We start from the raw sequence: 22,592 nt of genomic DNA, 5'->3' as shown, positions 1-22,592 counted from the left end.
ATAATGCATACAAGCAAGATCAGTACTCTTTCTGCAATAGTTTGCTTCTAGTGGAGATTGTATTAATGGTCTTAAATTGAAGTAATAAATTCACAAGTCCTATTCCCCATCCAAACGATGCTCTTGGGTACACATTATCAGTGCTATTGTGCGTTAGGCCATTGAAACGCCTACATGAAGCGCTGCTTTGACCGGGTATCCCAGGTGTCTATATCATCTGTTACAGCAATATACAAAACAAAATTTCAGACAATTGAATCAACTTTATAAAAGTGTTATATGTAACTAAGAGCTAGGATCCAGAATACAATCCCATGGCGGAATTAGAGGGCTGCCTGCTGGAACTAAAAATCACTGGGGTAATTATTGCAAATCCCTAGGCAAGTAGCAAGTCTGGAGTAGCTTTACCTCCTGGGGGAAGTTGCATGTGCTAATTTAACTCTATACTGTTTTCTGTTTTATTAGTCAGGGTCTCAAAGTAATCACCCTAACATAGTGGGGAAAAGTCACTTTCACCTGATCAGTGACACTGACCAAGAGGGCCAAATCCTGAAGGACTTGGAGAAATGAAATATGGGTGACTATTTGGTAAGTCAAGACTAGCATGTGAGGGGGTTTTAAGATATGTACTCTTCTGATCTGAACAAACTCTTTGCTTTGACACTGTCATTGCCCCAGAGAGCAAGTAGAACTGCAGGTGCTCAATGAAAAACTCAGACATGATGAGATAATCTGTGAATTGAAGGAGGAATTACATTCTAGATCTAGATAAAGAGTTGCGGGACTCCAACCAAGAAAAGTCTCAGGGCCCTAGCAGTCACCTAGAGTGTGGGTGTCCTCAAGGAGGCCACAAAGAGGTGAGAGATATAGTTACTTTGAAAACTGTGAAAATTGCCATTTAGCCCCACCCAAATGCAACACTTGATTTCATAACGGATTTAGCTGCAGGTTGGATTATTTTTAACCACAGCTGCCCTTTTCCTAAGCACAGGATGGATGCCATGCTGTCAACTTGTATGTTTGGTAGTTTACTATTTGGAAGAGCATCAAGAGATTTTGAATTCATCTTGATAATGCACAGAAAATAAAGGGATTCAACCAATCCCTGGTAGTTCTGCTGACATGTTTAAGGGTAATGCTCAACTATGTAAGGACATAGGAGGTAGAGAAAATGCATGACTGGAATGCAACTATTTTTATGAGATGCAAACTGTACCAGAATGAGGATAGCCAGAGATACAATAGCAAGAGGGGAGGAGGAATAAAAATTAAATCTGTAAGTGATATTTTCGGGAAGGGGGATGCTCACAGCATAAGTCCAGCTTCTAATTAATGGGAAATAGGATGCAACTATCCCTGTGGCAATTTATTCCTTAGTTACCTTCTGCTGAGCTTTTACCAGTTTCCTCTGAAGCAGCTATTTCTGGCTACTGTTAGACACAGGATACTGCACTAGGTTGACCACTGATCGGATTCAGAATGTTAGTTCATATGCTCCCATCCTTAACTCAAGCAGCAGAGTGAAGCAATACTTTGATTGGGTTGATTATCTGTGGGCCATTAGCATGCACATTATACTTTATTACCCCTATTCCACAGGGGATACCCTGAAAGGCAACTATAGGAGAAGAACACAATGAGAGTTGCAAGGGAAATTTTCAACAAGTTACAGATCTAAGAGCAGGTATTATAACATTAAATTCTGAGTAAATTGTGTTTAGTTTATTTTCAATCCTACCAAGTCCCATCTGTTATAGTCAATTGTGCTGGCAACTTGAGTGTCTACTGCTATAGTTCTTAAACTACAGCAGAGAAAAGAGTAGCAGTATGTGTTATTTTAGACACTGAAGACTGAGATCCTTTCCCCTCCCCAAATCTATGACACACTGAGTATCCTTTCGGGGGGGGGGGGGTTGGGCTGTAGTTTCTTGGCTCCCCACCCCCATTTAGAGTCCATGAGCAAGAAATTAATGAGGTAAGACAGCACAGGATGTCTGTTTTTATGGAAAATTTACCCATTCAAAGTTACACGAACCAGTTGTATACTTCATCCTAGGATAGCTTCAGAAATTATTTCATTTCAGGTTGTGCTAGGAGTTTCTCATCTTGCCATGAGAGGGCACGATCACTCTTAAAAGGTGGTCACTTTTGGAATCTGCATAGTGCATTCTCGCTCCTCGTTTCCCATGGTACAGCAGAGTTTTCTGCATTTTACAGACTAATAGGACATCTTAAGTGACTTTACTCAGACCAGAATATAAACGGAGGTTTTTTAAAAAAACAGTATAGACAAGTGTTGCATATGCATTGTGGACCTTGTTTAATAAGAGGTTGCCATGTAAGAATACGTTCTGTGCACCAAAATGAATACAGTCAGCTTTATCAAAATTAAGGTTATGCCATTTAGACTGTACAGCCAAGTCACTTACTGCTAACGAGGATGTACTGGTCAGGCGGCTGCCCAAGTATCTTTCACTAGATGAGCAGGGACTCCTTCCTTCTACTGTATTGTGTGCCATTAAAGCCCTTCGAAGAGCTCTCTTTGGTGTTTTGGAGAAAGAGAATGCTCTTGTAACCTGCAGAGTTTGACAAGAGTTGTTACATACATTGTCTTAGCGTGAGATCATTAGCATCTAACATGCATTCACATTTTGATTTGCTGTGGAATTACATTAACAGTCTAGAGACCTTGCAATGAGAGACCATGTCCTACAGTGCTTTCTATACACCATCTTAGAGGTCTGTTTTAGTAGTCAACCTGTGCATGCTCTCTTTTCAATCCCTGCCCCTTCAGCTGAATACTACATGTGGTCTGGACACCATGAGTTGAATTAGCACAGACTCTTCATTTTACGTAGCTCACAGAACAGTCACATTGAAACTCTGCAGCACAACTGATCTCATGGAATTTCCTTTAATGTATAAAAAGTAAAGGCAAATTTTTTGGATGCATTTACAATCCTGCAATTAAAAACAAAAACAACAAAAAACCCAATTTCATTTTCTCCTCCTAATCAGTTTATATATATGGAACTTTGGCAGCACTGGCAGAAATACCAACATAAATTTCTTGACTACACTGGCCCTAGTAGGTTTTGGTGCGACTAAGAAGGTTCACATATCAGGTAAATTACTTAGCAAGCAGGGAATTAAACACTTACCTTTTTTGATGTTTTCTTTATTGCCCTGGATGCCCTACTCAACGTACTGTCCACATCTTTCGTATTTATGTCAATTGAATCAGGATCAGTAGTGTAAATAAGGTTTTCCTACAGACAGGCAGAACTATAAGAACAGGTGCACAAATCCACCAGGATTTTTCCAACACATCTTTGAGTACACAAAAATTTGAGTTTAATCTTCTAAAATCTAATTATTTATCAATTCCTGTTTGAAGATCCCTAAATTTCACTGGAGAAGGGATAGCGAATGTAGCTGTACTTAATCTTGCAGCTGCTATTTGGATTTACTCGATTTACTGAAGCTAGCTACTAGAACAGTCTCTTTTAGCCCCATTTTCAAAATCAGGGCGGACCAAAGCAAACCAAGTGGGTCAAATCTGAAATTGTTAAACAGCCAGGCCTTATGCGAAGGGGTACACACATTTGAACTGTAAATGTAGTGGAATCTTGGCAAGGCAAGACACTCCACTATTCTAAATGGACAGAATGGGTAGTCTTCAAAAAGATACAGTTAAGATTGATACCTTTGGCCTATGTTTGGTAAAAAGTGCTTCAGAAGCTCCCAAGCCTCTCCAGAGAATAGAAATTAACATTACTGTAGTGATACAAAATGTAGAATACTCAGTTACATAATTAAGAGCACTGCCCTAGTGCATGGGATAGGATGAAGCTTTACGTATTTTTATAGTTTTACTTGCCAGTTTTAGAAGAAGAGTCACTGACATCCCAATAAATTTTTCATATTCTGCGTTCTGAAACTCCAGTAGCATCACAGGAATCTTTAGATTAGACTATTTATGTGAGGGATAAGGAACTGATCTTTTGTGAAGTCTGAGGAAAGCTGCCCAGAGAAGACTGTACACACACAGTTAAGTTTCAATAACAGCTTATGACAACGTTGTTCACTGCAGTGCTACTAGGCAGAGCTGGAGTTAAAGCCTTTACTGCCACCATGTGGCAGACTTGTAAATACCTAGTTCATTTATGAGAAAACAGGCATACTTATCCAACATGACAGACTTTTCAGAAAGGGTGCGGCACCCAGATACAGATGGAGAAGAGAATCAAGTTTTTGACCCCCTAAAGTGCAAAAAGATTCCATTCTATTTGGTATTCAAATCAAGCTAAAGATGGGGGCACATTCAGGGTGGAAATGTGTTGCTTTAAAGTGTGGTGGGGCTGCTGCTTTTAAGTAGACACCAATGTATATTACCACTTTGAGGACTAGATGTAGTTAGGAATGGACAATCTTTCTATGCAGGCAATGTGTGTTTCAGAATGTCTATTCCACATTGGAAATAGTGAGGGGTCAAGTGCTTTTCTATTGTACTGTAATGTGACAGAACATCAGTAACAGATTATGATACCCCATTTCTACTATTATACTTATTAGAATTGAGTGGCGACAAAGAGACAATTAAAGGAACTGACAGATGGGTGGCTGGCCCACTTGGCAAAACTGTCAGATACTTCTCTCAGGATAAAATATCTTTTACTGTGGGGGAGGAGGGAGGAAGAGGGTTAAAATACCCCTGCTTCAGAAGTTCATCCATTCAAAGTGAGCCAGTGGATCAGAAATAGTACACACATTCTGAACTAGTGTCCTCATGGAAAGACAAGACTCATTTAAAGTTTTGGGGTTTTTTTTTAAGCCTTAAAGAAACATCAAATATTTAACAGATTGTATGGTGAAAATAAGTAGCATGCTGAACACAGACATCAAACTCAAACCAGCTGTTCACTCCAGAGTGTGTGTGTACGTACGCGCGCGCAGAGAGAGAGATAATGAGAATGTTAGCTGGAAGGTCCCTGCCCTGTTACCATTTTTGTGCTGTATTTCAAAGTTAGTAATTTTTTTATTTTTGGCTTCTGGTCTGGAAATACACACTGGAAATGCTTAAAGGGGTGCTGGCAGAAGGCTGACACCTTAGAACATTCCAGTTTGATGAAAGATGCTTTAGGGCTCTATGCCTCACTGAGATAAAAGCATTTCATACCTCTGTTCTATCAGGCTGTCTATACAGACCAACGAACTAAGGGATTATACACAGTCAATTTCTACATCTTAATGAAAATGCCTACTGTTAGAAATGCTACAATAGTGCAGAGAGAACTGCGCTGCCTGGCTTACACTGGTGAAAGACCCAAAAGATAATTCCGTATAGACATGCCCTATTGTATCTATACTACAGACCTTGGACTGTTATCACAACCATAAAAAATTAGTAGTTTTATTTAAAAAAATACGTAGGTTCTGTAGAACCTAATGGTTAAGGAGTAGGCCTCAGTAGCCCTCTTAATCACCAGAGAAGTTTTATTCTGTTAGCTTGTGGATATGCCAAGGCCTCGTTTCTTCCTGTTATCACAAGGAAGCAGTTACTTATGTATCTAAAAGACATTTGCAATGAACTATTTTCACTGATAACCTAGTACTAGAGAACTTACAGCATCTGCTTTACAAATTGTGTTCGCTAGATGCCGACACAGCATCTTCAGCCAATCCTCTTTAGGAGGCTCCTCAGTCGTCATCTGAAAACTGAACAACAAGTTGTTCTGTTCTGTTGGTGGCCGCACAACCAAGGCAAAAGCTTTGTGGCAGTCTACAATTGAAGACAAAAACATTCAGTTCACACTGTTCCAAACAGAGGACAGTCAACCTTCATACAATTCTGAAAAAACAGATTTTAAGCAAGTAATCTTATGACTTACTTTTAAGTAGCAGTCTGGTTCAAGTTAAAGACTATTAGGGTATGTCTACACTGCAATTAGACACCTGTGGTTGGCTTGTGCCAGCTGATTCAGGCTAGCGGTGCTCGGGTTAAGGGGCTATTTAATTGCACTGTAGACATTCGGGCTCTGGCTGCGAGGTGGGAGGGTCCCAAAGCCTGGGCTCTAGCCCAAGCCTGAACATCTACACTGCAATTAAAACAGCCCCTTAGCTTGAGCCCCACTAGCTAGAGTCAGCTAGCACAAGCTAGCTGCGGGTGTCTAATTAAAGTGTAGACATAGCCTTAGAGGCAGCATGGTCTAATGGATAGGGAAATGGCAGTAACAAAGCTTGGATTCTCTTCTCAGTTCTGCAACTTTGGGCAGGTCCAGTTTCTTCACCTGCAAAGCAGAGGGAAGTGATGCCTGCCCTATTTTGTAGAGCACTTTGAGAAGCAACATTGAAGCTTCTATTTATTCTATTATGGAGAAAGTTTGACCATTTGAGGAATACCAGTTTGACTAAACAGAATTGTTAGAATTACATCTTAAAGGATATTGACATTAAACCCAGTCTATGCTGGACAAGTGACCCATTGCTGACAACCAACAGGGGCAGCTGAACCAGTGCTGAACACAATTAAGTGGCAAGTGTAGACAGACAGTGCTCAGCACTGCTTCAGAAACGTGGGCTAGAACTTGGTCGGAAGAGTTCAGCTACCCTATTGTCACCAATGGATCATCTTTCTAGTGGGAAGAAGCCCAGAGGCTAAAACTCATTGTCAGTCTACTCTAGTGTCTCTTTCATCAAATAATTAGGCTACAGTAAAAACAAGTACTCTCTGTTAATACCAGTTTAAAAAATGACTGCAGTTAAATCTAAAGTTACAGTTAGACTGTATGAGGCTGCCTGCTTACTAGATAGATGGCCTCTTCCTACTCAGAAGAGTTGTCTTAAAACTCTGAAAACATACAAACCCAGTAAGATCTGCTGAAGAGCTCTAGAGAACACCAGCCAAAAAAATCACTTGAAGTGAAACATTATTGTATTTTAATTTCTAAACAGAGAATGTTTACAACAATTACAAGCTTCTGAATACAGATTTATGATGGCATTGCTGCTACAACGTTGAATAATGTGGTGTGAACTGTTGCTACTGTGAAACATTAATCTAACCGTGACCAAGTGGTAACACGAGTTAAGTTAAGCCTTTGTCCTCAGGTAGCAGGGATAGCTCCTTGAGTGCCATCACCACATTTTAAATGAAGATTTGTATTTGTGGAAACAGCAATGGGCCAAGCAACAAAAAGAAACACACTCAGCAGAACAAGGGCTGTGTTTAAAAGATCTGTAGGCTTATTTTTTTATTGCAGGTTCACAGTGCCATTTGGCTGGCTCTTGTCAATATGGCCTTTAGTGGTTATTTCAAGATCATTGGCCAGCAGGTAAACAATCTTTAAATAAAAGACGTGTTGCTTTGGGATTTCAAGCCAGAACATTAGCATTTGTAGCTGTCAGTTGGAGTGTAATCACATAATTAGTTCTCAGAATAGATTATATACACACTTCAGTGTTCTATCTCCCCCTCCATTCCCCCACTGGGTTTATTAGCTATAACACCATTCCAAGCACAGACCTTCTGTCTCCCTGATGTCTAGCACTTTCTTGATCTGCGAGAGAGGCATGAGAACAATGTGCTTGAGAGATGCTGGGGGTCTGGTCTGGCCATGGGGGCTCTTGAAAGCACTGATAACTTTGTGCCGTTTCCTTGCAATCTGTAAGAAGAGTATGAGGTAACAAGTTTAAATCTTACAATTAAAACAACCATTAAAAATCAAAGCTTAGCTAGAGAGAACAGATAAATTCTTCATCTAGTAACCAGCTCCAACATATGGATTTATACTTCTACTTGAAGAGAAGCTGTACGTCTTTTTTCAGAAGAACTGGGATTCTTTTCTTTAAAAGAGGAGGCATGTTCCTTGAAAGGCTATATTTCCTCTCATCTGGTTCCCCTAGTTTTCCAGCACACTCTTGTATGCACCTAGCCATGGAGCAAATCCTAAAAACAGCAGATCGGTCAATGTTCAAATAGGGATGCCACCTGTTAGTTGTAGCTCAGTCCAAGATTTGGATTTCCACAGCCCTTGGCCTAGCTTTGAAAATCCACTTCTCTGCAATCAGAGGGTGACTTAAAAGCAGTTTTATCTACAAATAGGATAAGGTTGGCTTTACCTAAGTGAGACAAGCTACTGAAAAACATGGCAAGCTCAAAGCAACGAGGGCCACAGCATTGGAAGGTGGATGGGCTAGGGGTTCCCAGGAGATCATTTGGCAGCTGTTTGCTTTAGGTTAGTATTTTTTAAATGTCTAACTGCTCTTTTCCATGTAGTCACGCACTATTTGCTGCGGGAAAGAAGGGGATTTTGGGGATAAATTGTTCATAAGTAGTCCAAGGTAGGGAGAGAGTTTCAACATGGTCCATTGCAAGCCATCTTTTGACCTCACATGCCTCTCCAATACCACCTATGCTTAAAGTACTTTTCTCTTTTACCTTCACGCTTAGAGTGTGCGGTGTTTTTCTGACACCTCAGATACCTAATTCACCAGGAGTCAGTTCATGATTCTGTTCTTACACTCACAAAACTAGAACAATCTTCTCTGTACTCTGTCTGCTGCATTTTGATAATTACTTCCTCTTCCATGTGCTTTCTTCAGTGATTAACTATTTTTGCCCCCTGCAGATTGTCACTGGATCCCTTATTCCCTTGGTTTACTTCCAGATCTCTCTCCCTTGAGTCACTCAGATTCCAAGGGAAAGAGTTCACCCAGCAATTTTTTTACTCTTTGAGGACTGGAGAGTCTTCTGCAATCCACCAAAACTATATAGGTTTTTATACTATATTTATTATAGCCTGTTCATTGCTCAGCAGCAGGAGATACTTTAGAAATGACACGAAATGTTCTTTCATCAGAAAGGCACAATACTGCAGGCCACCCAGAATTCCAGATTCCTACTGGTCTGGTGACTGAAAAACCAAAGCAAAGCCATGGAGCCTGGGACTGTTGCACAGGAAAGCAATCCACTGGTCAAGAAACAAGTGTGGTACTTCATCTTAATTATTTAAAATAAGACACTTGCTATGGTGTGTGTATAATGAAGGCTACAAAATCATGGTCTCCCAGTTTGCTTGCAGTATTTCTATGAAGTTTGGTGCAGTACTAGTCCACTTTAGATTCCTCCTCTCCCCCAATGACAATGTATGTATTAGCAATACCCATTTTTAAAAGGTAAAAATAGTCCTCACTAGAGCCAAAAGTTGAACTAGATTTCCTGATGAAATCCTGCAAGATTTTACAACGATGAAAAATTCCTTATTTATTACTATTACCCCAGTTCACGTGATCTTACATTGAAGTAAGGAGGAGGTGGGGAACTTTGGAAAGTTGACTTCTAGGCATCCTTAGAACAGGCAATTCTAGAAACTCCTCGGGGGTAGGAAATGTACCACCCACCAAAAATCACAACTCACGTTATCTGTGTATTTTGTGAAATTCCATTGAGACACAATATTGTAAAAATGTATATTTTCATGGTCCATCTACAATTCATGAACCTCCAAAGTAACCCTTTCTTGCTCCCCTCCCAAACACATTAAGTCCCATCCTGGGACTTAAAGAAGTTGAGATTCCTTTGGGATCCATTCTGCTTCTGCAGTTTTATTTAGTTCATAATCTCTCATGACAGAGTTTTTTTATATATGGGTTTAAGTGCATTATATCACCGAGACCTCTAATAAAGCTATCTAGCACAGACTGCAGAAGTGATTTTCTGTCTACTATTTCACAAAATCAATAGCTGGCAAAACCCTGACCCCAACCCGTAGGAAGTATTCTGTGTACTAGTCTGACAAATATCAAAGTTCCTCAAGCATTTTTTGGGAGACCTATGTTGACGTTTGCCTTTATTAGGGCTGAAAGTGAACAGTTTTCCTCTATCAAGAGCTAGTGAAACAAGGCAGCAAGTTTCTTTCCCAAATATAAGACATGAAAAGGTTAAAGACAACTGTATTTATTGGTACAGGGATTACTTGCAGCAGGTTGCCACAGCTCACAACACAGTGAGGATGAAGCACAAAGGGACTGCAAACCCATCATTTCTCTGCTGAGTTAGGTGGCTGTGCAAAAGGAGCAGAAAAATCTATTTTCTGTGGCAGTCTGTTGGCATACATGACAATGCACAAAGTGATGTTCCATGAGGAATTCTTAGAACAGTCAATGGGTGCCAACATCTGGAAACTCTAAGGTTGTTTTTTCAGAATCAGGGAAGAGGTTGAGTATAGGACAGGCATAGCACAGCTAAAGTTCAGAAAGCTGCCAAAGGCAGGGGTACTCATGGTACATGGTGCTACTCAAATTCCATGGCCACATCACCACTTTGAGGCCCCCAATTATTCAGATGTCTTGCAGAGCCATCCCAGTGTTGCTGCACATGGACAAGTGACTCTGGCTCACCAACTTAGCTCAAGCTATATTATAGATGCAACTTTTTAAAAGGAAGTGACGACAATTAAATGGGTGACTTCCTCCTCTGACCTACCCTCCAGTTCCCCAAATGTCATTTCCTGCTGTGAAAGGGCAGAGGGAGCATGGTGTAACCTCAGTTTCCCTAAGGGACAGTACTGGAAGTCTATTGAATTGTTGCCAATAGCCAGCCCACAGGTCCCAATAGGGCCATTGCAGGGGTCCATAATGGAGCAGGAGTGGCATACTGGGTTGGTTCCACTATCCTAGATGAGCTGCAAAGTTTTCCCTGAAGAGGAATGTTAGAGAACCCCCAATTGGGGGGGTGGGGAAGGAGAAGAGAGAAAGAGAGAGGGAATTGAGGATAGCGACGGAGTCTTCCTCCATGTTCTCCCATGGGAGAAGGGAAGGGAAAAGCAGACAAGGAGGATGGAGGAGAGTCCTGTGTCAGATTTGCCACTCGGAGCCCGAGGTCTCGGCCTCGTGAGATACTCAGTACCTGACAGTAACTGGGACTCTGGTTCATCTGACACAGAGAGATCCTTTGAGTATCAGAACTCATGTGGTAATGGAAAGGACCCCCATACCAACACCACAGCCAAGGTCACGGTGGCTGGAGCGGATAGCACCAGTAATGATGAGCATGCCACAGGCTGTCTCAGATGCCGATGCCTGCTCAGTACCAAGGGTACTACTGGTAAAGGCACCCCCACCTGAGCTACTTGCATGGGTACCCATGGCTGGGTTAAGGGTTGTGATGGCACCACTGGGAGGCTTCAATGCCAATGACGGGGCTGAGCTCAAGGGTACCCTCTGCTTACTCCTCTTACTAGTAGAGGGTATGGGCACCCTATTGGAGCCATGCTTCCTCTCCTTGGAGCTCCAGGGCATCAAGGTCCTGCTGGCACCAGAGGAAGAGTCCTTAGCTTCAGCAGAACCCTTGGTGATAAAGGCCTGGACAGGAACCTAGTCTTCTTTGCAGCTGGCTCCTTAGATACAGAGTCTGTGCTCCTCTTTTTGGGAGTATTCCGAGGGTGCTCCAAAGGCTCTCTTTTTCTTAGGAGAAGCATGACCAGAGGTTGATGGGGTGCTGGATCAGTCCAGGGACAAATGTTCAGGGGGGAGGGAGTCCTGACCTGGATCAGAGGGTAGTTGCAGGGACTGTTCCATCACCAGCAGTTGGAGTTTTAGCTCCCTGTTTTGCCTAGCCTTGTACTTAAGGGCTACACAAAAACAAAAAACAAAAAAGAGCACTTCTGAGAGATGTGGGACTCCCCCAGGCAATGGACACACTTGGATCATCCATTGTCACTGGTATAGCCTCCTGAGGAGAGGCAGCATTTGAAACTTGGCAAACCAGGCATACCCCACAAGAAAAGGACAAGTCTCCAAGGGAAGAAAGAAGGAATGTTAGTTTAGGTGCGAGAATTGCTTTAACAACCACCCTAAATTAACTATGACAAAGAAAGGCCTTGCATGCGCTAGGCAGACAGTGTAGCGTTCCGTCTCAGGCCAAGGCAGAAGTGAAGGAACTGAGGACGGTTTGACATGCACTCCTATATAGCCTTGATGTTTGCCACAAGATTTCAAAGGGCACGTATGTGGGCTGAATGGACACTGCTACCTAGAAATCTTCAATCAAGGGCTCAAGAGTTGTATGTGTATCTGAAATGAAGCACCCACAGGTGCTCCACTACTCAAAGAACACTGCTTCCCCAAAAGGGGCAGTAGGTGCCAGATACTAGCAGAAATCACTCCTGAGTAGGTGATATCAGTTTGGGGGAAGATGAGAGCCATCATTTAAGTGCCAAGTGTGCAGAAAACACATCACAATTTTTATGATTCCTAGGGTTTTTTTTTATTATTATTATTATTAAATGAAAGCAGTATCTTGGGAACCCCCAGCTCAAACAACCTCCAACGTGGACCACTAACCCTACCCCAGACACCGATGATGCATGGCAGTTTAAAGACAATTCATGTACACATTTATTTTAGAGCCCTTGGAAAATATTAACTGTTAAACAGCAAGCTAGTCTTTGCCTTAGAGAGGTGTTCCTGCCCCAATACAGTTACAATGCTGCAAGTGGGCATATTTACATATAGTCCCATATGGTAGCATAGACTAGAATGAATTGAAGTGGATCCTGATTACAAGGGCCCACTACCCCACCAAGCTTGTTGTAGTTTTAGGAATTTACACTAGGCCCTGCGTCTATGTCGGTTAATGCTCAGTCATTTTCAGTAACTTAAGCCTTCTAAAGGAAAGAAAAGAAAAAACCAAAGTTTTGTCAAAGCCAATTTAACTTGCCCTTCTTTTGGCAGAGTGGTGCTTCTCTGGGCCAAAGTAGCTCATCTTTGTTTTGTCATTAAGTGATACAATAAGCTATCTTGTCTGTAGTGGCATAACACTAGTCCAAGGTGTTAAACTGCCTTGTGGTCTCTCTTTGGGCAGACTTGCAGTGAGTTTTAAATTCCTTAATGAAAGTCTCTGAACCAGTCACAGTAGTAGAGTGTTCTTTACAACCTCAATCTCTTCACTTAAGCCTCCAAAGCCCAATTACGCTCCCCAACCACCATGTCTTCATTTTTCCCCCAACAGCAATTACTATTTATACTGTTTGTGTGGACACTTTAGACTACACAAAAATGTGTACATAAGCAAATATCTACCTGATAGAGACCCATTATTTACTGATATTAAATACCAATAAGCCCCAGAAGAACCAATGTGCTGCTAAGCCAGTATCTCCAGCACTTCCAGTAGTGCCAGTGGCTGAAACAAGCACCAAAGGCCTGATTCACTACAAGCTGAAAGTAACACACACTCTCTCTCTCTCTCTCTCTCTCTCTCATTATATTATAATACGCACACACACGCAACTACTGAAATCCAGGTTATCAATCCAATCCCAAGCATGCTGAGGTTTATCATCATCTACTTCTTAGAGGAAAATGGATGTTGATGTGTTAGGGACAAGTAAAATGCTCAAACTTGCTGTATTTTAAAAGCTTTGAGAGATGCAAGCAGCATTCACCCATTCAGGCGAACATTATCTTTATGTACTACATTTACTTATGAAAAATTGAGTGATTTATCAGAAGGCATAAGCCAGAAGAAAATTATAATTAAGTTAAACTCATTTCATTTATGTCACTAGTTTAATTTTTGTTCCAGAGAACTATGTCCTGTGGAAGAGCAACAGATATTGGAAGCACCATCCCTCTACTTTAGTGGACAGTATTATTCCATATGCTGCTTCAACATAATGTCTTTCACTGCCAATATGTAGTCAGTTCATTAGGGATATAAGACATTACCAACTTGTCAGTGCAGTCTCATCAATATTGCCTGTTTTTTGGCATTACTGTAAACAGTCTAAATGTTCAGCTTGCCCTTTCAGTTTAGTATTTCTTCATAGGGTTTCAGTATTTAGGGTAACTTGCTTATTTATACTAAAGTTTGAGTTACAAAGCATTCTGCAATGCCTCAGTTCAGCAGGGATTTTTTACAGCCTTACCTCTAGACAGTCGTTAAACAGAAAGAGCGTGACCTGTTCTCCTCTGTCACAGAGGTCATCGCCAAGTGCAACTGTTTCCAATCGCTGAACTAAGCTTCGGTGAGACGACAAGAGATTGGCCTAAATGGTAGAAATGAGCAGCTCATTAGACATTAATTAAAAAAGAGCCGGACTACCACTCACTCAACTCAATACTGGAAATTGAGTTTTATAGTGAGTGACCTTTTAACCTTTGATGTTGTTGAATGTACATTCAACAACAGTTATACAGAGGTAATCGGGTTATGTAGAATTTTGACACAAGGGCTAAGTCAGTTGGTTAGTCATTCTACAGGTCGATAGCTTGAGGGAAGTAACTTACTGGACATCCATCAACTTCATACACAACATCAAAGATCAGTCTTTGTGCTTCTGTTTTTCTTTTGTCTTCATTAATGTGTCTGAGGAAAGCATGTTTAATACTGATAAACCAACAATAAGAACAGATCACCACTAAATTTAAAGGCACAAAAGTGAAGCTGGACATTCAGAGATATTGTTCCCACAGCCATACCAATATATACAGTAATTGACAGTTCAAATTTAAAAAACACCACACACACACACACACAGGGTCATTTAAGTGAACTGCTTTTCCATGTGTGATGCATTAATATATGTACATCTAGATCTGGAACAATGCATTTACACATGTTAGCAGAAACCAGCAAACTGCTCAGCAGCTATGAACAGACAAGCAGAAACTGATTTTCAAACGTGTCAAGTACTTGCCATTTTGTTCTGTCCTTAGAATTAAATGCAATGCTCACTTGAAGATTTGGGCACGTGTAAGTGAACTGTTGCTAGAGTTCATGAATAATTTTTTGTATTGGACAAATATAGCATTAGTCTAATGTTGAATATCTTTTCTCACTAGGGTACATCCTATACCTGCAAGAGTCTTATAACTTAAAACTTCAAGATTGAGAATACTTACATTACTACACAGTTACCCCCCCCCCCCCCCCGAAAGGGACCCTCCACCAGTAGTTTATGTCCTTCCAATAGTGTTCATTTGAGTCAAGATAATGGCTCAGTCAAGGGGGGGGGGGGGTGAGAAGATCTCCTTTACATTGGCTAAGAGTGGCATAAGGGAGCTCTAAAAGCGCTAGACCCAACCTGGGCCAAGAGGGAGGAATTCCCCAGACAGGCATAGCAAAAGATAGCTATGAGGCTGTTTTCGGAGGATTCCCTTGAAAGCTCTTGCACAGAGGTGGGAGGAATGTTGAGGAGGTTGGGGGTGCCACATCATTGCTGAGATTTGCAAGATACATCAGTAAGACCCAAGAGAATATTTCATATTAAAAGCATCACTTACGTCATCACTTCCTTTAACGATTCAATGGCTCTCTCTAGCATGCCTTTGTCTGGGTTGTCTTCTGCTGTATGTTTCTTAAGGTCTGCAGAACGAAAATGTTAAACAAGTGTTGCAATAAATCATTTAACTTTTGCTTTATAATTCCCATGATAGGAAGACCTCTTACTTTTCATTGTTAAGTTAATGCAGCCTCATGCCCAACATGATAAAGCAACTTGTTAGCGAGTTTTCTGCTGAAATCAATCTCGCACACTCATGGGAGTTTTCAATCACCTTCATGCTCACCGACACTCATTCAAAGAGTACGAGTCGCATGTGCCCAGTGCTGTTTCACGTCCGCATGTTCAATTTGCATATACAGTTACCACAATATCTAGCCATTTAACAAGCCATTTGTATGTATTTTTGTGCACCCATGTTTATATGTTTGGAAAAAGTAGTCATCTGCACTCCAATCCCAGCAACAAATATTGGGTTCTCCCCTTAACATACAGTGCTTGTGAAGGAACATAAAACTGAAATCTAGTCAATTAAGAAAGTTGAAAACTTTCAAGAGTACTGCCCTGCCTTGAAGTCCACTGCCAGTTTTTGTGCTTTTACAATGAGTCTCTTGAGTTTCTTTTAACTTATCTTCTTTTTTGGAGGCAGGGGGTTGGTTTTATGGGTTGAAAGATCCATAAAGACAGGACAATCACAAGATAGTCATATATAGAAGAAATTACAAAACTTGCAACACAAGCTTCTGTCACAGGCACAAAGTAAAATAAAACAATGTCTGTTTGAGAGGTCTTAGGTTCTATTTATAACACTGCTAGCTAGTAGATTTAATACAAGAGGGATGTTTAAACTAGAGTGCCTTTAAGGGCATCCCCCAATACATCACTCAGGAGTACATAATGACTGTTACGACAGGTAGCCGTTCACACACTAAGTGAGTCATCAGAACTGAAATGACTACAGAAAGTAGTTCATGCTAGGACACTGAAGTGTTCCCAATAATTTTAGCATACAGGTTGTGGCTTTGGGAGCTGAAATATATTCAGATTTAGAACATATACCTCATTTCCACAGAGTAGAGGCTTGCCTATACCTGTATGCTGAAGTCAAGCATATGACCAACTGAATCTACTGAAATACATACCACACAATCTGGCTCTTGGCTTTACCAACTATGATTGGAACATTGAAATAAGATCCTAATTCTTCATCTAAACAGCAACCACCACTTTTCATTTACTGCCCAATAGGCCAGGTGTCTGACCCAAAACACCTTGCCAAAAAAAATTACCATTTAGAAGTAAAGCAACACTAGGTAACCGTTGAACTGGTCGAATGAGTAGTTCAGCCAAGCTTTGACGGCCACACTCTGGTTTGGCTTGGTTTATCTACAAAGGAGGAGATCATTGCATTTTACACCAGAGCAACATGCAGGCTTTTCTGCTTGAGAAATCTAACATGGAATTTAAGAAAAAAAAAGTTCTTAAGAATAGCAGATTCTCAGTTACATTCCTGAGATATGAAACTATAATTCAAGTTAGTATGTTAAAGAGTACTTTCAATTCTCTTACCACTCGCATAATTTATGCCAAAAATCATATTAAAGAGAATCTATAAATACAAGCTGACAGCATGTGTGAAAGTTCCGGACTACTGGGTGCTCATTCAACACCATTTACACAGCTTTTGTTAAAACTAGGTCTAAAGCCTATTTTTAAACAACAATTACCTAGATTTATGTGTAACCAAGTTATCACTCCACTACAGAGTGTGAAAGGAACCCTTCCCCCACTCCCAACCCCTTTGCTTCTATATTAAAGATCCCCTAGTAATACCACCCCTCCTTCAGGGAGTCTGAAAGGTGGGGCACAGTAGTATCCAAGTGCAATCCTATCCAATCCTCCCCCTCCCCCCCCCATCAGGTTGATAGTATGTGTTAAATCTGTCAATTTTGCTATCCAATTCAATTCTTATCCGTCACTCAATCAGCAACAGAAACCAGTTCTTAGTATTCCACATACAGGCCTGAAACATGACTGTCTAGGAATCAAGGAAATCCCAAGACTTTCAGATACCAGAATTTGACCACCTTCTGAATAACCACTTCCCAAGAAGGACAAGTTATAGAGGGCAGTAGCTGACAAAATCCTGACTGTTGTAACTACTGAACAGGCTCAAAAATATTTTGAGTGAATAATATTCACTCTCTGACCTCCCTTATCGAAGCATTAACATGGTCTACCAGTTGACCCCATGCCTTCCATCTTATTTTTAATAGCCATGAAGAGCCAACTTGTAGTTAGAAAACCCAACCTCCTACCACACTGGAAGTAGCCAAAACTCCACCAAGGAGAGTTAAATCTCTATTTTAATCCAGAAAAATAGGTTGCCCATCTAATAAGAAGCAAGATACTCACCATTTGTTTTCAAGAACTTAATCCCACAGTGATAGTAACACTTTCTGGAGGTGCTGATGATTGTTACATTTTAAATATAACAGCTTGGTTTCAGACAGACTTACCCTGGAGACACGAATGTCACATACTGGTTGCAAAATGCCACCTCTCTATAAAGGTTTGAAGAATTACTGAGGATTATAGTGCCTAAACCTCCTATCCTACCCCATGCCCAAAGTTTACAGTTCTACAGTATTTTTCCTTCCCCTAACTGAAATCTGGAGATTTACTGAGTTAGTGAATTTTTTAGTGGTATTGAACTTGAATCTCAGTAATATATTCAAAAAAGAGTTGCTGATAATAAAGTTCAGTGCATAAATACCTTTAGAAAAGCATGAAACCGTGGCTTCTGTTTTTCACATTTCATAATAGTTTCTTTGCTCATTTCAAAGAAGTTCACAAAAGGAGGGTATGTTTTCAACAAGTCTTTTGACTGAAAAAAATATTGCAAAATGCTTTAAGTGTAGACCTTAGGTAAACAAGCAAGCAGTCTTTATGTACATTATATCACAATAGTAAGAAAAACAAATTTAAGACTGTAATGGCTAGTTATGGCTTTAAGATGTATCCTGCATACTACCAAAGCAATTTAAGTTTGTATTAAGCCAGTTTTATGTGCCACAAAATAGACTGCAGACATCTTTTATGCTTAAAGATATCGTAATCTGCATCGGGGCACACAGCATATGGTTAGGGACTTGGGCCAAAGTTAAGTCAGTTGCCCCACGTTAGGCTCCTAAAAAAAGGAGGACCTGTTTTCAGGTGCAATGTTCCCCCAAAATACCACTACATCAATGGATTTTTTGGTGGGTGCTCAGCAACTCTAGAGCAGAAGCCTGATCATTTATTAATCTAATTTTGAACAGCCAGCTTTGAAAGCTTTAGCCATTTTCCACTCTGGACTTCTGAGGGTCTCACAGTTTAGACCACACCTTCCTTGAAGCTTGAAAACAGAACTCCTTTTCCTTCACGGATTTTCTTCCTCATCCTACAGAAGAAATCATAGGGTTGCCTGTAGTTTTATCTAGGGCTAAGATGTGTGAAAGTGACAGTTGAAAAATATGGCCACAGTAGGGCAAATGAAGCCTATGATTGTCAAGAGTCAGGGAGAGCACTGGACAGCTGTATTTCTACTATTGTTTCTCTAGAACTACATTCGTCCCTACCTTCTTGCATATTCATTACCGAGGGATAGGAAATCCTGGTCTGACTAAAATAACTAGCCTTCTGAGTTGGTTTAAATTTATTCCTTCTTCAACCACCCTCTCCCCTCCCCCAGGCATCTTTTCACTAGGAATGAAGTGGAAGCAATAAAGTACAACCACACAATTACAAAACTGACAGGCTGTTTTCTTGGTGCTCCCAGTTTATTCAAACAGCAGTGGAATACCAGAGGTTACAGGAAAATCTCTAACATTTCAAACCTGGTTTCTAGAGTTTGGATAAATGTCCATACAAAGCTTTTTGGAGCTCTGCCCAACATTACAATACAAGAAAAAGAAGTCTTTAGTTCGAAATGAGTTACTGCATGAGCTTCCTTACTGTGTCATTATTTAAATTGACAGCTGAGGATTTATCCTAGATATACTAATGAGAAAATATGTACAGAGCAGTTTTCATCCAAAAGATTAGTGGTGTTCCTCAATGCATTTTAGATTACATTAGTAAAAACTAGCTTACAGCCACTGTAAAAATAACTTACATATTTAAGAATGACATCCCCAATACTTTTGCTTTCAGCCCAGTTTATCATAAGGTCTTCAAGGTCTTCCTGGAATATAAACAAACAAGTGTATTAGGAAGACAATAAGCAGCCTGATTTAAAAGAGCCATGTATCTAAGTTGTACAGCTTTGGAAGTTTGCAGTTAGTATTTATACATTTCTTTACTCAGGGCCTGACGTGTGGCAATTGCCATGGAATCCAACACTTGCTATAGAACTGTGCTCCAGATTCTAAGTTTACATACCGTACAAACATACATATGCCTCGTATTCATCATTGTGAAACAGTTTTCCAAACATCTAAATGTAAGTCAATACAAAATTATCTTCCAGTTTGCAGATAGACAGACGTGAGAGTTCCTGCATTCTCAAACGGGATGTTAACTCCCAATGACGGTAGTTAGGGAAAGGGTGTGTGAGAGAATGAAAACCCTTTGTAAGACAAACTGTATCACTTAGACATCCACTTTCCTCTTCTACCTCCAACCCTGATAGAGATAACGGAACCTGTGAAGTGTGTGTGACAATCCAGACCAGTGGGGGGCTGTGTCACTCTTGCCCTGCAATACCCTACTGTCCTAGCTCCCAACCTGGACCACTAACGAACAGCTTGCCAGCTAGCAGGTCACTCCCAGATGTGTTTGTGTAACTGAAGCCTATCAGTCACACACTACGTTGGTTATACTACAGGGTGACCCCAACATATGCCCAGACCTGGATTTCCTCCCAGAAGTGTACTGCCCAGCCTTTTCATGGACAGTGCAAATACACCTCTACCCTGATATAACGCGACCCGATATAACACAAATTCAGATATAACGTGGTAAAGCAGTGCTCCAGGGGGGCAGGGCTGCGCACTCCGGTGGATCAAAGCAAGTTCGATATAACGAGGTTTCACCTATAACGCGGTAAGGTTTTTTGGCTCCCGAGGACAGCGTTCTATCTAGGTAGAGGTGTATACAAGTCCATTATGGGAATAATGTACAACTACTTGCCAGCTTAAATGGAGTTACCCAGATACTTTGGCTTAAAACACACTGGATTAGATAAAACCAATAAGATAAGTTTATGAACTACAAAGAGATGGATTTTAAGTGATTATAAGCAATGAGGCATAAGAATGAGAAAAGTTAACAGGAAAAATAAAGATAAAATGCTTTCTAATGCCCAACTTAAACTATATTAGATTCAAGCAAAGTTTCTCACCACATGCTTCCAGCAGGATTACTGACCAAGCTCTAGGTCAGGGCCCCTCCCCCAGAGTCCAACAGCTGCTCCTTATGTCTTCTCACATGCAAAGAGTGAAAGGGGCAGGAGAGAGAGAGAGAAGAAGTCTCTTGGGGTGTTTGCCCTCCTTTTTATAGTTTCAGTCCCCCTTTGAAAAGCATTTCCAGCTGAGAACCAGGAGACACAACCTGTGTGGAAGGATGTTCCCTGCTGGGTTTTCTCACCCGTCTGAGCTTCCTTTGTTTTCCTCCCTGTGACGTTGTCTAATTATATTTTAATTATGCAAGCCATTGTTGCTACCGCTGCTATATAATTACAGCAAAACATATACAAAATATAACTCATGGCCAGAAAGGGTTAAGCACCTTGCAGGTTGAATGACCCAGAGCCCACCTTTAAAGTCATGTTAGAAAGGGGTCTGAATGGTAATTAGGGCCATTCATAGTAGATAGGCTAGAACTTTGAAATGCAAACCTATATTGTTAGAAGGGATACTAATTGTGTGTACTCATAAAAGTTAGCCATGTAAACAGCCAGCTCCTGTCTGTCACTATAAACTATTAATACAGAGATCAAAAGAGAATATTACATTTAGATCAATCTTGGATGAAGTAATGTCATTGTCTATACGTCTCTGATAGACTGCCTAATGAATAAACTGCCCTATGTTAATTTGTGTAATTGATTACTGGTGGTGTTTAGAAAGCAGAAGGTTACATCAAAAGCCTATTGTTCACCCAGGACTGTATGGTCAGGTGGCTGTTAGAAAAAAAACTGTATAAAACTGTTGGGTCTTGAGTCTGTCATCTCAGATCTGCTTTAGGTTTCATGCAGGGGAAGTCTAAGCCACAAGATCTAAGACCCCAGTTCTGACCGGATCGCCCTGAAATACAAACATTGGACTATAACCTAAGGACACTTTGCATCTACAAAGCTCACCATGTCAGCTATGTATCTGAAGCTCAAAAATTGAACTCGTGTCTGTATGCATATTGATCTTTTAGCCATACTCTCGCTCTTTTTTAATAAATTTTAGTTTAGTTAATAAAAATTGGCTACAAGTATGTATTTGGGTAAGATCTGGAATATTCAATAACCTGGGAGGTAAAATGTCCAATCCTTTGGGATTGGTAGAACTTTTTTATATGATAAAATAAGATTTTCCGAAATCTGCATCATATTTGACTTGGATACCAGGATGGAGGCCTGAGGCTGGGTTACTTCAAGTGAACTATGTTGTTGGCTTCTGGGCAACCAGTGAGGTAATAAAGAAGCTGTTTTATGCTGGCTTGGTAAATCTAAGTATTGAAAACATCCACCAGCTTTGGGGATTACCTGCCCCATTCTTTGGGGTTCACCCTAATTGAGTGACCTCAGCTGGCCCGCACTCACACTCCCCTTCCCCATTTCTGCTTAGTGACACTATTGCTTAAATACATATTAAGAGAAGCATACAGACCTGTATTGGACAAAGGAGTGTATGACCAGTTTGGTGCCACATGCGTCTGAACATCTACTTTTAACATTATACAGGTGGACGTTTATAACTTTACTTATAATGCTGCCACATACATTTTACCATGATATTACTGATAAGCAAGTTATGAGTTTTCAAATGATACCTCACAATGCATACCTTGTACAAAGATCACTACTATGGTGTGTAGGGTGTGAATACAGGGGTGCATTCTGTCACAGTATGTCTAACACATTGCAATTCTTCCTCAGACAGTGGATATGACAAATGGAGAAACTACTGGACCTGACATATGTAAAATAGAGAAGTGAGAAACAACTTTAATGGGAGAGTCCAAAGATGCTTCACTTCTGCCACAAAAGATCTATGGACAAATCAGTCCAACATAATCCTCCCGGGTGGGAGATCTGAGGATAAAAAGCTA

The 22,592-nt window shown here is 40.7% G+C and overlaps 1 protein-coding gene across 4 annotated transcripts in view; it reads right to left on the bottom strand.

The window, feature by feature from the left end:
- ECT2 (epithelial cell transforming 2) overlaps positions 1–22,592 on the bottom strand; it is a 47,374-nt gene that overhangs the window by 2,074 nt on the left and 22,708 nt on the right. For all 4 annotated transcript variants that reach the window (XM_065410647.1, XM_065410645.1, XM_065410648.1 and 1 more), the window contains 10 exons: positions 19,444–19,512; positions 18,064–18,174; positions 16,577–16,673; positions 15,289–15,370; positions 14,293–14,371; positions 13,932–14,051; positions 7,526–7,664; positions 5,628–5,782; positions 3,162–3,269; positions 2,430–2,576 (listed from right to left, as the gene is read on the bottom strand). In XM_065410647.1, the coding sequence (XP_065266719.1) occupies positions 2,430–2,576; positions 3,162–3,269; positions 5,628–5,782; positions 7,526–7,664; positions 13,932–14,051; positions 14,293–14,371; positions 15,289–15,370; positions 16,577–16,673; positions 18,064–18,174; positions 19,444–19,512 (1,107 nt within the window). The remainder of the gene's footprint in view (positions 1–2,429; positions 2,577–3,161; positions 3,270–5,627; positions 5,783–7,525; positions 7,665–13,931; positions 14,052–14,292; positions 14,372–15,288; positions 15,371–16,576; positions 16,674–18,063; positions 18,175–19,443; positions 19,513–22,592) is intronic.

Source organism: Emys orbicularis, chromosome 9 (assembly GCF_028017835.1).
Source record: "Emys orbicularis isolate rEmyOrb1 chromosome 9, rEmyOrb1.hap1, whole genome shotgun sequence".
NCBI classification, from domain to species: Eukaryota; Metazoa; Chordata; order Testudines; family Emydidae; genus Emys; species Emys orbicularis.
Note: the sequence above shows the minus strand (reverse complement) of the source record. Positions and strands in the feature narration are given on the sequence as shown.